Raw genomic sequence first — 17,285 nt, 5'->3', positions numbered from 1 at the left:
GACCTGAGTGCACCTCTCTGTATCAGCACTGGACTTGACCCAGGAACTCCTGCTGCATTTTGGGTCTCCTGTCAAGGGTACTACAGAGCTGAGTGTTGTCTGCAAGACAATATCAATGGGTTCTATACATGAGACTTCCTATGGAGAGTTACACTGCACATAGGAATGCATGCTAGCTTTTACCTCGTGCCTTTCATTCTCCTGCATCCATCAGAAACCCAAGTGCTCTATTTAACCATGAGGGCTTCACCACTCTCCCTTTTGCAGCTGTTTTCCTAAGATAAGCTGTGAACTGTGTTGCTGTTCTGAGCCAGCTCACCTGCAAAGACTGTTTGAGAACCCTGCCCACTGGGACATGACTCAGAGCAGAAGACAGGTACACAATGCTTTCTGATTTTAGCATGGCAGTGAGACAAGAGCAGCAGTACAAACAGTACTTTGAACCTTCTAGATGGGAAGATGCAGCTGGGCTTACGCACACTCAGCTGACAAAATAATTTTGCAGTCATGTAAATGACTGGTGCATTCCTCCTGCTCCCTCAGGATCAGGAAATTTGCCTTGTTGTGACTGGCAAGGTGCTGGTCTTCAAGTCTTCACATATCTCCACCCAGCAATGGCAGGTTTGAAGTGTCTTACAAAGACAAACAGATAGGAGGGGAACATCTGGGGGTTTTCCTACATGTAGCAGTGCTTATGCTTTGAGAAAGAGGTGGAAAATGTAACTATTGACCACCAAGTCTTATTAATTTCAGCAGCTCTGGTAGCACAATCTGCCAGGGAAGGATGGGGGAAATGTGCTGCTACACAGCCAGAGCAAGAAAATGAGTATTTAAGGATCAGGCAGGTCAGCGCTAAACCTTCAGCTGAAAAGTTTGACACTGATCCAGGGGAAATAAAAGTGCTACCACATCTCACCCCAAGGTACTGCTGTTAGCTAAAAAAAAGGATGAGTAAGAAGCCATATCTTCAGGCTTCTACAGTACAGATGTGTCTTCTTTGCAAAAGTAGGAGATGTATAGCATACAGTGTCCTGGAGACAGTGACTGGCAGGCCTGAATGCTATCCCCTGAAGGTCCAAACTCACTGCAGACCTTGAAGAGCTTTCAAATGCTAAGGACACCTGCTTACAGCCACGTGAACCTTGGAGAAACAAGCAATGCACTGAAGTATCCAAAAGTCTGTGGCCAAAGAGACATTTTCAAAAGAGGTAACAATCTGCAGAGCATCCCTCCCAGGTGCAGGTCCAGCCCTGTGACAAATGTGAACAGTGTGACAGGCTTGTTTAGGTGCGCAGCTCTGGCTTCCCAGCAGGCACACCAGATGGCTCTCAGTAGGTCTACACAACAACAACTCTCCTGGGCAAGAGAGCAAGGGAAAAAAAACAGAGGAAAAAGCACAGCAGCTAAACACCTCACAAGGAAGCTCCAGCTAAGGCCTGTGCAATGATTATGGTCCTGCATGAGAGATCTTTGTCAAACAAATTATGAGTGAAAGCAAATTACCTGAAGTGTTGGGAGATGCAGCTTGGACAAAAGTAAAAACCACAGTTTTTCTAATACTAGTTCTCCAAAATGGAAGTAATCCTCTTCAATTATATTTAGGTGTATGTAAATTTACATGTAACAACACAAACACTTCTTACACTGTCTTACCATGAATTGAATTAAAAATTACTAAGTGAATGACATTAAAATAGCTTCATTGAGGAACTAAGCTAGAATTCAGAGATTCACTTTTGCTAGCTCAAATATAAAACTAATTCAGTCTCAAAGTTCCAAGTGTTTTAATGGTTTTGACTCCTCTTCCCACTGAGTATCAGTCAACATACAGCACTGAACAAGAGATTTAGATGGAATTCAAATAGGAGCATTATGTGGTATATTAAAAATTTCTCTTAATAAATGCATAAGCATATGACACAAGTGCATCACAATCATATTGATCTAACATGAATAAAATTTTTTAGACTTTGCTCCTGACTTTTTGAATTATCAAAATAGAGTGCTTAGCTCCATAATTACCAAAGAAGAGAATGTTCTCTTGCAAACACGGGACTGCAAGTGCAGTCTCACTGAATGAAGAGATGGTTTTGAAGCATGTTACCTCTTGCCAAAAGATAATAAGCAGGAGTATAATTTGAAATCCCTGTAGGAGCACAAGTTATCTAATAGAAGTTGTCAGTAAGCAAAGCAAAAGAGGAAGAGTACAGGGGGAAAAGGACTGAAAGAGAAATCTGGAATGTATGTTTAATTTCAGCACAGGTACATCAGTAATCCCTCACATACTTAGCATTGCTAAATTTGAAGTCCTCTGATAAAATGACTTTATTTGAATTCTCTCTGGCATGGCATGCTGAGCATTAATGCAACATAAGTGAATAAATAGTCCTTTCTCACTGGCTTTCTGCCAATCTGACTGCAAAACTGAGACCTCACACACAAAACCAGCCATCCTTGAAGGCCCTGAACACCAGCAGTGCACCCCTGACTCATTTGGCCACAAGACATTGTAGATATCTCCATGTACCATGCAGAAAAGCAACACAGGACACTACTCTGTCCTCATTTGTTAGAGATGGGGGTTATTATCTCTCAAACATGACAGACATTAACATCACATCAAATCCCATTTTCTATTTCTGAGCAGCTTGTCAGCTAAGTTAAAACATTTGTGTCTTAAAACCATCACTGTAATTCACAAATACTATCTTAATCTAAGTAAAAAGACACAAGTATTTTCCTTTTTTATGCTCCTCCAAGCAGTCTGCATTTCAGACTTGCTGTGGCAAGGAAAACAGAGACAGCAAATTAATCCTGTAAGACTTAATACAAACAGATGAACCAAGAGAGAGCCCTTCTATTACTCTGTTCCAAGTACTTTCTCATTTTCAGAAATTGCAAATCTCAACATTATGTTTTGTTTAGGAGATTTATGTCTAACATGTAAACTGAACAACAAAAATCCTGAGAAAGTTATACAACTGACCGTGTAAATGCATTTCTACAAGTCTCTACATTTTTCTTAGCCCCAATTCTGTGACAGAGGTCCCAGATAAAAATACTGAGTCAAATCAGCAGTATCAGAGAGGAGGAAGTTGCAGGAATGTGCAGTAAAATTTTAGAAGTGACCGTCATCACAGATTTCCATTACCTCATTTGTTTAAGGTTACTTGGTAGAGTAACCATGAAATAATATTTTGTATTCTTTTAAAACAGAATTAGGAATCCAAGCACAACAGGTGCCATGAAACAGCAAAAAGAAGATTGTGAATTTTTGGTTTCTGAAGACTGACAACATCCCCTCCCACCACAACCTGTGACTTGCCTTCCCAGTGAAAACATTAGATTCACTGTGAAGTGAAAAAAATCAATCTGTGTGTTCTAAAGAACTTGGCATGCACTTTCAAAGTAATCCTTTCAGACATGGAAAATTCAAATGCTCAAAAGACAAGCTGACACCTACTAGCTGAAGATAAGATCACTGGTAATAAAACTTAGGCTCCATAATACTCATATTTCCAGCACTGATAAGAATTGTTTTAATAAATGCTCTCCTTGCCCAACAATCCACTCAAGAAGATGAAACAAAGGGTAGGATCAAACAGAGGCTTCAGACTTGAATCTGTTCTTCATACATGTAGGGCAGACCAGTAAAGGTGAAAAGATTAACTTTTGCCAGCTGCTCTAATGTGAGATGTTGAGACAGATTTGCCTCTGTAATGCTTGTAATTACCTTGTAATGCTTTCTATCTCACTTCCTGTCCTTATTTTCTGGCAACATTTTGAAAAAAATCTTGTAACTGTGTTTCCAAAAGTCACAAAGTTGGATTCTTTTTATAATCATAAACCAATTATTGTCTAAATGTTATGGATACAGAGCTGCTTACCCTAGAAGTGGGCGCTCCTTTTTCATTTCAACTTCATTACCACAGTGAGTAATACATCTTTAAAAAAATCAGGATGCCTTTATCTTTTCTTTGTAGTGGTTAAATCCTAAAAAGAAGCAGTAGCAGATGAAGAAATCAAAGAAAAAAACATCCATTCACTATCTTCTACTTCTGGAATTAACTTTTGTGTGTTTAAATCATAAACCCTTTCCCAAAAGTACCAAAGAAAAAGGATTTTCCTTCATCCACACATTAAAAAGAAAAAAAACACACCACAAACCCATGAGAAATCAAAATAGAGAGCCAAACAGAGGAGATACAAGCAGGGAATAAATCCAAGAAGCAAAATTCACATCCTGTACTTGCATCAGAACACAAAACAACACAAAGTACAACACCTTGGCATACAGAAAAGCAATAAAGGAATTGCATAGCTATAACCACCAGCAATGTATCTTGTCATAACACTTAATCAAATGTCAGACACTGTATTATCATTGTCTGATCTGTTAGCCATTATCAAATGGCTTTCATGCCTCAGTATTCTCCTGTGAGGTCCAGCAGCACCCAGCTTTTTATTACTTAACTTTCATTTTTCCTTCTATAGGAATGGACCATGGTCTGAGACTTCCAAGGCTTTAAGTGGGTTCATACTTTTTAAATTAGACAACAGTGGAGGCTGCAGGAAAACCTTGACAACTTCAAAAAAATAATAAAGCTGGACAAAAGGAATTTCCACTGAAGCAATCGCCAGTAAGAAATCTGGCTATTTAATATTTGTTAATTTAACACTTAAGAGAACAACACAATGCCAAACAATGTTCCAGCAAAACAAACACATCCTAAAAACTCCTTACTGCATCCTGATGCACTTGTTACCAAGGAAGGAATTGATCACATTAGTTTTACACCTGGGAGGGTGTAAAAATGGGAGTTGAAACGGCAATCTGTAGAAGGAGGCATTTTCAAATTTATACTTCTAAAGTAAGAACTATCAAATTTTTTCTCTCTGAGAATGATTTTTTTTCATTCTTTTTAAAGGTTTTTATTTACTTTTGCTATGACCAAAAAACAAGTACTGCCAGGAATAGTTTTTTTCCAGTCTTTGCTGGCATTTGATTACATGCAAAATCCACTGAATTTATGGAGACCTCAGCAATCAACTGCCAGGAGACCAAGAAAAACGCCTTAGGCAGGTTTTAAAACAGGAGACAGTTTAGCATTTTTGTCCTCACAGGACTAGATGAATCACATTTACTTTTTCTTCCCCTTCCCCCTCCTCCCTCCACAAAAAAAGTTCTGTTGGTTCAATGCTGGGGCAAAGGCCATGGACTGCATTAGACCATCTGAAAAAGAGAGTCCAGAAGTAGCTGCTGCCTTTGACAACTTCAGTTTAAATCAGAGAAAGGCAGCCAATAGGTGAGGGAGAAGAGCCACCAGGTGGGAGGACAAACAGGTCCCTGAGCAGGCTTCCCAGTACAGCAGTCCTGGAAAGCTGCTGTGTGCCGTGGCCTCACAGCAGAAACACAAATCTCCCTTTGCTCAATCTTTCCTTAACCAGCAGCTTTACAGTAACTTAGAACCTAAACACAAAGGCCAGAGGGATTGGCAGGGCCCAGAGCTTGAGTGACTCATTGGTAAGTGAAAGCTGGAAACATCAGGAAAACACAAACAAACACCATCACAGGCATAAAAGCCAGGCTCAAACCAAATCCAAAACCCCTAAATTAAAAGCAGGGAGAAGCAGTCTGTTTGCTGGCACTGCCTTGGTGTATTTATGGCCCCACAGTGACAAATGGGTTTGAAAGGACCAATGTTACAACACAATAAACAGGTAGTGTTGGCACCACTAAGCTCTCTGCCATCTCATTCACTGCAGTAACATACCCAGTAATGCATACTTGCATTTCTCTACCTACAGAATGCATACTACCTATTAAAGAATAACTTTGCAGCAGTAACATTCTTCTTTAGGAGACAGAAAAACAATGAACAACTAACAAAGTCACTTCCACTAATACAAAAAAGTAAACCATTAAAAGGACTGATCAAATTCCTGTGAGGGTAACTTAAATTATGTATTTCTCCTTGACTGTTTTTCAATAAGATTACAGTCTCACAGAACCTGCCAATAAGATTCATCAACACAATTGAAATAGGGAAGATAAGCAGGATTTACACCAGAAGTTTCTTGACCTAAAGTTCTGAGGTCAGCCAGGTAAAAAACAATACCTCTAACCTCAAATCATCATCATTTTGGCATTATTTTCCCATCCATAAAAGGAGCTATGGATGAGATTTCTTTGCAGAGAACACTGCAAATTGATAGCTTTGTTCCAGTTCACTACAGTTTCTTATTGATTTTCTCTCGTTTTAGCCTGCATTGATTTGTTAATCCCTTCTCTGTAACAGTCCTAATGACAAATTGAGAATGAAAAACTGCATGCTTTAGGGCCTTTTCCACCAGCCTCTAGCTTCAAACCATATTTTCACTTGAACTTGGAACATGTCCATGCACTTACCCTAGGTTAGATCTGATTCACCTTAAACTAGCTTGGGTGCATTTTATACTGAAGCCTTTCTGTTCAGGTTTCTCATGGACGAACGAGACAGCCAAAACCACACCAGTGAGGCAGCACTGGAGTTGTGTCACTTCCAAGGTTGCTGCTCACAGAGACTGACTCAAAACCAAGTACATTTTCAAGTAATTCTGCAGCACTGCCCATGGTTGATTAGCACTAACTGCAGCATGCATCTGAAGGGCATTACTGAGCATTTATGGCACTGGTTGGTGCAAAGAAATCCTTCCAAGGAGCAGGATCACAAGCTGTCTCTATGCTCAGAGCTGCAGTCATGGTGCACTGTTACTAGAACAATCCATGCAGAAGGATGGGACTCAGCCCATGTTTTTAAGTTAAGGAATGCAGTAAACATGAAGAGATCAGAGAGTTGCAAGGCAACTTAGATTAGTATTCTGCTGCCAACAAGCTCATTAAATAGAGCTGCCAATTTGGTGTCATTTTTGGGGCCTCACTACCCACAGCTGATGCCTGTCTGCACAAGCCATGGCTACTGCTGCAAGTAGTTTTATTCCCTTTTCATTTCCTGATACTTTCAGAGATCTCCAAGTGAGATACTCATTTGGAATTCTAACTGCAACACACCACCAAACTGAAAATTAATTTATGACTTATGAAGACTAAGTCTTGCCCAGAGTCACATTTGTAACACCTCAGTCATCACATGCTGGGTGGGTCTCCACCTCCTGACTTTATCCCATGTCATTCCTCTCCTACACCACCCCATCTGTCAGGAAATCGACCTTTCCTGGTCTCCCATACAGACTGCAGAGCAGCCTGGCCCTGGCTGCCACCTCACTGCTGCAGTACAGCCCCAGCAGAGCAATTTTGGTCATTCTAAACCAATCCTTATGTGCAGAAGTGCTACTTGGAAAGCCTCTAGTGTGTACCCACACAGCATGTGCTCCCTGGCACGCAGCGGCAGCGCGGGAGTTCTCCTTTGCCATTCCCTGCGTGTGACTTTGCTTTCCCAGCTCCCTCCATGCTATGCCAGCTGCAGGGAAATTGGTAGGGGTGGCAGGAAGGACAGTGCTGGGAACCAGTATCACCTCCTCTTTGCTTTCCAAAAATTACAGACCCAGAGCTGGTGAGCCAAGCTCTGCTCCTAACACACTGCTATTCTTAACTTGCAGAAATGACTTTGCTGTGCATGTTAAATGTCTCTCTACCCAGGCCATGAGATACTCCTCACAAACCACGGTCATGTCTTAATGGGATAAGAAAAGCACAGAATAAGTGGGATGGCTACCTAGGCAAAAAGTGGCATTTGGGTTGCAGCAGTTTGGTATTGCTCTCAATTTTCTGCTTAGGAGAGCAGCAGAGAGAACTGACTAAGCTAAGAAATAAATCCTGTTCCCTCATTGCCTGTGACATGACTGTGAACTCCCAATGTTCTTGCAGTGCTGCCAAGATTGGTGTTACTCTCCTACACAGGGCATGCAGAGCACACAAACACACCTAATCAAACACAGACTTGCTGCATTTTGTATGCAGACTGTAGTTTCCATCTTCTGTTACATCCTGTTTGGGTTTTTCCCCCTTAATAATAATTTCAACCATTTGGTCTCTTAGTTTCATCCTTAATTGCAATTTGTCACTCACACAGTGAGCTGCACTCTGAACCCACTTCTCCGTGGCCTTTATTTTCCTTCATTGTCTCTTAAAATTAATTGATAAGCCAAGAACTCATTGCAAGAATATTAACGGGACCATCTCTATATTAAAATTTTCATCATAGCATCTCTAAAACCACATAACCAAATCAATCAAGGAAAATTCAACAATGCCATTTCTCAAAAGACGTGGATCAAAACCAACGCATAAAAGACACCAGATCATAACTGGAAAAAAAAACACCAAATCAAAAAACTCTCAACACACACCAAAGTATTACTTGCTTAGCAAGTGAGAAACTAGACATCACTTCAACTTTTTCTTTGCATTTACCTCCTTCCCTAACACCCAAAGTGGGTTTTTTTAAGCAGCTTATTGGATCAGTTACTTCACACATACTCTCAAACTTTTAGCAGTAAAATCTGGTTTAGGGAAGTTCAACTTGTTTCTCTACCACAAAAATACAAACTTCTCATTTTGAACATTCAAAATAAAAGCACTTACAGTAGCCAGGCAAACAAATAAGTATTTAAAGCCACACACAGAGCATAGAGATGACATATAATAATATGAGGTTATTTCTTTTGATACCCCTTAAAGCCTCAACTATAGGTTTACTTACAAAGAGGCCTTTAACAAATTTCCCTGATAAGTCACAAACAGTTGTCATTTTTTTAAAAATTAAAAGGCTTCATTTTCAATATTATTGTGACTATGTGTTAAGGTAATAATGTGTATACATTAAACTACCAGTTATATGAGCAATTAATTGTCATCATACAGATACCTTAGATTTGTTTTGTAGGCAGTTGCTTCATAGTTTGCAACATGAATGGGGAAAAGGAAGGAAAACAAGAATATGCTAATACCAAAGCTATATTTCAAACACTTAAACAAAAATATCTTACTGCAACTGCACTGAAAAGAACAGCAATAAACTTGGACTGCAAAGCACCATGAGAATGTGGGTATTTATGGGGTCATTCCCTGAAAGAAAGGAACCTACAGAGGATCCAAAGGAAACTGAATTGCACAGGATGAACATGCACATTGGAACCATGGACCACAGCAGGATCAGGATAAACACAGTAGGCACACGTCACCAGTCTATCAGTTATGTTCCTTCCCTGACACAACTGGTCCCTACATCCATCATCAAGATTCAAGTTGAGTGATGATTATTTTTTAATCTCCCAACTGAATTTTCAGAGATCCCTCCCCAGAAAACTGTGATCTAGCACAGTTTGCTTTGAGTAGAAAAGGACATGATGAAAACATGGCTCCATGGGAAGCCAAAACTGCAGCCCTTCCTTCCATCCAGCTCAGCAAGAAATGTTCAGCACTGCACAGGCACTTCTCACTTGTCTATTGCTGCAGCAAATGTTTGTTGCAATGTGAATGGCATGATGAACATACCACAAACAGTAGAATGATAGCTATTAAAGCCAAAAATATCAAACAGACTGGAAAAGCATTTTGACAAGGAGGAAACATTAAACCAGATCTTTGTAGCATTTGCTAAATAGAGAGACTCATCATATTTCGGGCCATTTGTATTTAATTGTCCTTTCATCTGAAGAGCGGTGGATGAATGCACATCAGATGAGTCAGATGTTCTGAAGAGGTCCCATCAAGGACACCCCACAACACAAGAGCACTGCCTGAAAAATGCCTCACACAACAACTTCTCAGTGCCTTGGCTCATTCCATGTTGGTTAGGCATTGAAGCACTGAGAACAAAACAGCAAACAGACCTGCAGTGGCAAAATGCAAGAACTTTAAACACATTCAACAGCTGGAACTATCGATGCAGGGTGACTCCAGCATAGGGAATAATGTGCTCTGACTCCATGATTTCAGAAGGCTGAAGAATTGCTTTATTAAGCTATGTTATCTTATACTAATACTATACTAAAACTATACTAAAGAGATACTATATATACTAAAAGGATACTAAAGAAAAACCCGTGACAGTCACAACACAACTTTGACCCAATTGGTCGATCGATCCAGCAGAGTCCAATTAACAAACTAAACAATCTCCATAACTCATTTCACATGTGCCAAACAACAGGAGCAGCAAGTGAAGATAAGAATTGTTTTCTCTTCTGTAAGCTTCTCACTGCCTTCCCCAGAAAAAATCCTAGGGGAGAGAATTATGTCTCTCTCTGTTGAGAGAATGTGGATACCACAAGGAACCTCCATGCCTTTCAACCTCCCAGGAAGACACACTCAGATTAGTGGATAATTATCTAAAACTCAGGCTTTTGTCCCTACTTTGCTTTAGTTTAAAGGAAAAAAGTACTCTTATTTCTCAAGGTCAATGTTTTCAGTTGAAGTCAAACTCACAATGGAAGAGGTCACTCACAACACTTCAAGAATCAGGTTTTGAAGTGGCAGACACATTTTAACAGTGTCAGTTCAAAGAAATGAGAATCCCTGGTCTTTGGTGGAGAAAGTAGGCAAGCCATGGGCATGGAGACACAGAGCAACACAGGACATTAAATCTACTCCTCTGTCCTTGAGCTAAACCTGTGTGTCTTTTATACTGTCCTCTAATCCTTAGATTAGTTTCTCCACTTTGACTTTAACAATATTAACTGAAGTGCAGAGGCAATCAGCAGACCACAGCTTTGCCAAAAATTCAGTTGAATCATTAAAAGTGATTTATAAAAATAGACCATGAATAAAAATCATCAGTCATAATCCTCAACTGTTAAACTGTCTCTCCGCATTAAACACAAAAATTGGAATTGTTAATTCAAGGTAAACATGGAAAAGAACTCATCTCTATATTCCTTTCAATTCAGCTCTCAAATCAAATCCTATCTCCACATGACAACAAATAGGAAAAGGGGTAGCTTGTGTTTTAACAAAGAACAGCTCACTTTACGTAGCCTACATACTGCAATTTAAAGCATTTTCAAGTATAAATTCTAGCTTTAGAATTATTTTGTAATCTTGAAGTGAAACAATTTAGGTCCTTATTATCTGTTTTTCCTTTTTTCGTCAACACAGCTCCTCCTAGGATGCAGATGATCCTCTTAAGTCATCTTTGTGCTGTTATCTCTGCAAAGAATGATGTCTGCTCCAGAACACTGCCATTGCTAATCACTCAAATCAGGTCTCTCACAGGTCTATAAGGAGGAACAGCGCTGAGGGCAGCAGAATAAAGATGAGATTGTTGTTTTTCTTTCTTTTCAAGGAATCTATCTGAATACATCCCTTCACTTTCATGGATCACTTGTCCTGCCAAGGGTAAGTTCCACTGTGCAAAAGCTGCAGCTGCCTGGGGTTTGTATTGTCTGAGAAACAACAGAACAACGTACTTGAGACACTGCACACAGCACAGATGAAAAACAGAGTGAAGCAGCTTCACAAATGGAGCTGTATATACATAACTAATGACAAAAAGTAGGGACACCTGTATCAAAACAGGTAAGAAAGCTGTTTGAGGCTCAGGGGTGACTAAACATTAGTGCAGCATTATGGGCTCTGGGGCCCCAGACAGGGTCCCTCAGGATGGCATCCCTTCCCTCCAGCATGTCATCCACATGGTACAGCTTGTGTCATAAACTTGCTGAGGGTGCCCTCAATCCCACTGTCCTTGTCACTGACAAACAGCACTGGTCCCAGTACCAGAACCTCAGGAACACCACCCCCCACTGACCTCAAGCCCATGACTGCAGAGATGGAGCAACTATTTATCCTGAGTCAGCCACACATCAAACCCTTGTCTCTCCATTTAAAGACAGGATGTCATGTGGGAAAGTGTCAAATGCTTTGCACAGGTCCAGGTAGATGATGTCAGTTGCCCTTCCCTCATCCACCATTTCTGTAACCCTATCATAGAAGGCCACCAGATTTGTCAGGTGAAGCCATGTTGGCTGTCCTTATTTCCCATATACTTAGCATCATTTCCAGGAGGATCTGTTCCATGATCATGCCAGGCACACAGGTGAGTCTGACCAATCTGTAGTGCCCCAGGTCTTCCTTATCTACCTTTTTTTAAATCAGGGTTATGTTTCCCTTTTTTCATTGGGAACTTCACTAAACTGCCACAGCTTCTCAAGTATGATGGACGGTGGCCTAGTCAGTTGCTCTGTCAGTTCCTTTAGGACCCATGGATTTTTCACATCAGGGCCCATGGACTTGTGCACCTTCAGGTTCCTAAAATGGTCTCAAACCTGGTCTTCTCCGAAAGTAAGCACTGCTTCCCTCTCCTTGTCCCTGCCTTTGCCCTCTGCAACTTGGGCCACGTGGCTGGAGAAGTTTTGGATTGGTTGATTGAAACTCTTCGGCCTTTTTTAGAACAAGGCAAGTCTTCAGAAGTTTCACAGGTTCTCTTTAATATCTCACTAAAGTTTAATGCCCTGGATGACTACATTCTGAGTGGCACCTGGGCAGATCAATAATCTGATTTTAAGCCAACAAAGCTGCACCTCAAACAAAGCCCACCTTCTGCCTATTCCCCCATCTCTGCTTTCCTGAACACATCCCCTCCTTCACTCACCCTACAACTCAAACTGGAGACTTCTCAAGGAGCACAAGGGATCAAGAGTAAGCTTAGTGGGCAGAAGTTCTGGATCAGCCATCAACCACATGTCTCAAACACATCACAAGTTTTTGTTCCTGCCCCCACAGTACTGGGAATTTCCACTCTTCTCAGCTGCAGTACAAGCCAGGACAACTGTATGGCTGTGCAAGCCTTTCCCATGGATCAGAGAGACCACTGGTTGTGATTTGTGGGGTGCTGGTCTGGAGTTTCAGACAAAAATAGTGCTACACCTGGGCAAAGTCCCACATCCTCTGCTCAGCTGCACTGCAGGCACAGCTTACACCTGCACACATTGATACCTGAGAGAACTTGGAATTTTTACTAAGGCTGATTCCACCAAGGAAAAAAGATCAGTTCCTGAATGCAAAAGCCTTTTGAAAGAAACAATTGAATCTTACTAATTTCTAAATTTACAGGAAGAGAAAGCAAAGGTTTGTGCTGCAGCATTTGAGACTGTTCTATTGGGAAACTGTTCTGATTATTTTAATGCACAAAAAAAAAAAAAAGAAAGGAAAAAAATGGAGAGAGGGTAGAAATGACAATTTACCTGAGATGCTCCATTTAGGCAAGGAACTGAAACTGGGGTGCTCCCCAGCTCCAAGCAGTGTTCAGGTGCTGTGCTCTGCTGCCCACTGGGAACCACGGCGTGCCTTCCAAGCTGCCCGTAGTCCACTCTGCCCCAGGTGAACACCTTGCCAGCTTCTAAACACAAAATACATTTCAAGATTACTTATTCACCAAGTTCCTGAAACTTGTGTATGCCAATTCAAAACCAGAACTTGTAAATGCATCTCATCTACAGCTTCAAAAGCCTGGTGAGAAGTCATTTCTTGGAACAGAACAAAAGCAAAACATTAAAAACTAGCTCAGGATATTATGTTATATTTCTATGAAGTGTACTTCTATGAACTCATTCTTCATTTACTTGTTTTCTAGCAGAATAACATCTGAATGATGGCCTGGGTTGTAAATAAACCATGTCAGTAAAGCTGCATAACCTGGATATTCTGTATACAATAAATACATTTTGGTTAAACAAAGGACATATTTTAGGTTAATGGAAGCACAAACAAAACAGCTTATTCTTGTACATAAAAGAGAATTATTTTCTATTCCCATTCTTTGCCATAGACAATTCATTCCATGACCTGCATTTAACAGAGTTTTATGTTTTCCTGATAGAAGTTACATTCTGTCACTAGTGTTAGCAGAGCTATAGTCCTCAGGAGACAGCTGGTTAGTCGGAGCACCAGCACAACTGCCATTAAGCATTGGAAATGGTTTGTTTTCACAGGAATCACACACTGGCCAAGGAAAGGCAACTTTAAATGAAATCAGCACTATATGGCTCATCCTTCTCTCCAAGGGTTATTATTCCAAGTGCACTGCTGCAGGACTGACAACCAAAACATCATTCTCCTGTATGGATAACATCCATAAACATCCTTCTTACCTTTGCTTTCCTTGAATTAAAAAAAAAAAATCAAAGTGACAGCTTTATTTTCTTAATGAAGTGATTAGCTCCCTGCAGATAAGCCTGTCCCTTCTGGGCTTCCAACTGAAAAAGTTATATACACACAGCAGAAGGTAAAGTCCTCAACTTGGTTTTAAGTGGAAGCATCAGCCCACATTCCAGCCCAGAAAGAAACCTGCAATGACCTTGAGTAATGTTCAGCCAAGCCTCAAACTGCTCTCCAGAGCTGAACTCAAATCATCACATTTATAGGCCAAAAGATGTGGATATGGGGAAAAAACCATGCAGCCAACAAGTCAGCTGCACACACATCCACACCTCTCCCTGCCCCACAGAGGGGTCAGGGGCAGGGGGTACGGTCACACCACCCAAAGGTGACAACTGAGAGGTTTCTAAACAGATGCCAAAACACAAACCCTTGGAAATCTGAACACCTCCCTTTTCCTTAGGGTGCTGTTAAACTGTCTTGATAGGGACACAGGTGGGCACTGCTGGTTTGTGGAGTTTAAGGTGATAAGGCATTTTGTAAATGAACTGGAAACCTCAGTTCATATACAGAAGTATAGGCATTTTCCTTGGAAATCTGCTGGCAGTGGTATCATTCACTCCAATCACTGCAAGTTTTTCAGATGCATTCCCTCAGTTCACTGATAATGCTTCCCCTAAAATAATTAAGTGATAAAATTAGTTGTCCTTCTCTCTCAAGGGCACAAAGCTTTTTTCCTTTGCAGCTTCCTCTTAGTTCAGGGAAAAGCTGAAAACAGTCACATACTACATTTAATACAAGTGAGGCCTTTTAACATAGTAGTTACATTTTGTTAGGTTAAAGGATAAAAATAAATTTCATTAAGAGAATTACCACTGTATCTTGGATTAGGAAGACAGTTTGAGGTTTAAAAAACATGCTTGTTCTGAAGTTAGTATATTTACTTTGCAATTTATATAGATCTCTGCTAAAAATATCTGCAGCTGCAAAAATGTACATAAAAAATTTGAACATACACTAAGCTTCAGGCTTTTACATCAGACCAGGTCACTTTGTACAGAACCCTATTAGTGGACTGAGAAAGGATAAGCAGGCTGCTCTATTTTATATGAAATACAGGAACTGAAACTGAGTTTTATGAAATCTAAAGCCAGAAAGAATTTTTGTAACATCTAGTTAGATCATTAATTTACCACAGGCTCTCAAGCCCTACCCAGACATTGCTGTATTGATCCCAAGAACTGTAGTTGAATTAAAGCATTTCAACTCTCAGAAGCCAAAAGTATCAAGTGCCACAGGCAAAAACATCAGCAAGCTGCAAGGCCTCTGAGAAAGCAAGCTTTGAATTGGTAATGCAGACCCAGATCCTCACACAGTCCGCAGCACTAAACATACACAGAGGCAACAAAGGTTTCTCTCAACTCAACCTTTTGGGGAAACAACTCCTTCCTCAAATGAATCTGGTGTTCTGTCTGGACCCAGACAGGAACAAGAAACACCACAAAAGGACTCACAAAACAAAAATGAACCTTTGCACCATCCCACCAGGGTACTGCTCCAGTGCAACTCAAGACTGCAAATATATATGAAGGATTATAACAGCAACGATGCTTAGCTGCAACAAAACACCTGCCACCCACAGATTCTATTTTCTTTCACTGAACAAGCTAGCAAAGAATCACTTACACATGCAAAACCAAACAGAAGCCTTAGCAGAATGTAAACTATTTCTGCAAAACATAAATGTAAAATGTTTCAGATTACAAACACAGACCACTGCAATTAACTTTTTCTTTTCTGCCACAATAAGGGAAACAGGTTTCAGGTGGTTATTAGTACTCAAGCATGGAGAACATTCATTTAAAAATATTAAAGCCAGATACATTAATTTTTGCTTTTAGGACGAATTTCTTGAATGCCCAAAGGTAAGTTAAGCAACCAGTTCCTTCTCACTGCTCATCAATGCAGACATATTCCTTCCCCAGACTTGTTCCTGTTTGCTGAATATTCCCTATCCCATGCTCAGATTCCTGCTAATGGTCAAAAATTACTATTTTCCAGCCAAAAAACAGTTGCCCAGGGATCCTTTAAAAAAAAAAAAAAAAAAAACCTCAAAGTACATAAATCTGTCTTTTCTGTGAGAGAAACTGACAGAAACTGATTTAGATGTGCCTTTTCTATGAAATCCTGATTATACTTTCAGCAAACAAACAAAAAAAACCCAGTCTCAAGTAGAAATTTCAGGTTGAAGCAAACACCAATGCATGGAAAATTCCGCCAAAGGTTAGAGTCTCGTCAAAATCCTGAGGAAAAGAAAGCACTGAGCTATGACAGAAAGCATTGAGCAATTGTAATGGGAGGTATTGCTACTGTGCTGCTTATAAAATAGATGGTATTTTAAAATGTTCTAAGAATATTTGAGAAAAAGACATTAGTCATACAGAGTAAGGAGGTTGCAGGATGAATTACTTAAGAATGAAGGGTGATATAACGAGGAGGGTTGGTCTAATATTAGACTAGGACAGATTTTAATTAGGAGTCAGGAAAACATACACAGTGATGAGTCAACTGGACAGAGTACATCTGCCATGGAAGTGGCTGAGGCATCAGAAAATGTGGTATTTCATACCAGACTCAGTGCAGGAAGAGGGCACACAAAAGGCAGGAGTTATTTCTACAGCTTTTGTAGAAAGAAGGGTACAATTCTGGAAAGCTTTTCCAGTTCTTCTAAGATACTAACACTGCTTCCTAAGACCTGGATCTTGCCATGCTCTGAGCATGGTGCCTCCAAAATGCATTTCAGTTGTTCTACTGTGAACATCCACATTGTCCCAGATGATTTCAGAGCAACTGTTCATTTTTTCAGCAGGCAATGCTACATCAAATAAAGTCCAGAGGGTTCAATACCATTTGGAATTAAGGAGTAAGAGATATAAAATCATGCATCCTGCGCTATTCTGGGTTACAACCTGAATGAACCACACATTACAGGAGCTCAGAAAGCTGGAAAAAAGACACAGGAGAGAAGATTTTTAAGAAAAAACTTTCTGACAGCTTCTTAAGTAAACCAGACAAAGAACAGTACACTACATTGTTTGGGATTCTACACGATCATGCAGATCTGGTTTGCCCGTGCTCTTTGAACTGTAGACACAGCAGTCTGCATCAGTGTACACACAGCAGCAAA

General features: G+C 40.4%; 1 protein-coding gene across 4 annotated transcripts in view; it reads right to left on the bottom strand.

The window, feature by feature from the left end:
• SERGEF (secretion regulating guanine nucleotide exchange factor) overlaps nucleotides 1-17,285 on the bottom strand; it is a 141,656-nt gene that overhangs the window by 98,910 nt on the left and 25,461 nt on the right. For 3 of the 4 annotated variants that reach the window (XM_064714895.1, XM_064714897.1, XM_064714896.1), the window contains exon 9: nucleotides 13,186-13,340. In XM_064714895.1, the coding sequence (XP_064570965.1) occupies nucleotides 13,186-13,340 (155 nt within the window). Of the gene's footprint in view, nucleotides 1-3,887; nucleotides 3,994-13,185; nucleotides 13,341-17,285 lie in introns of all 4 variants that reach the window. The other variant, XR_010440551.1, reaches the window with a different exon arrangement.

Source organism: Zonotrichia leucophrys, chromosome 5, assembly GCF_028769735.1.
Source record: "Zonotrichia leucophrys gambelii isolate GWCS_2022_RI chromosome 5, RI_Zleu_2.0, whole genome shotgun sequence".
NCBI classification, from domain to species: domain Eukaryota; kingdom Metazoa; phylum Chordata; class Aves; order Passeriformes; family Passerellidae; genus Zonotrichia; species Zonotrichia leucophrys.
The sequence above is the reverse complement of the archived record's forward strand: the minus strand, read 5'-3'. Positions and strand labels throughout refer to the sequence as shown.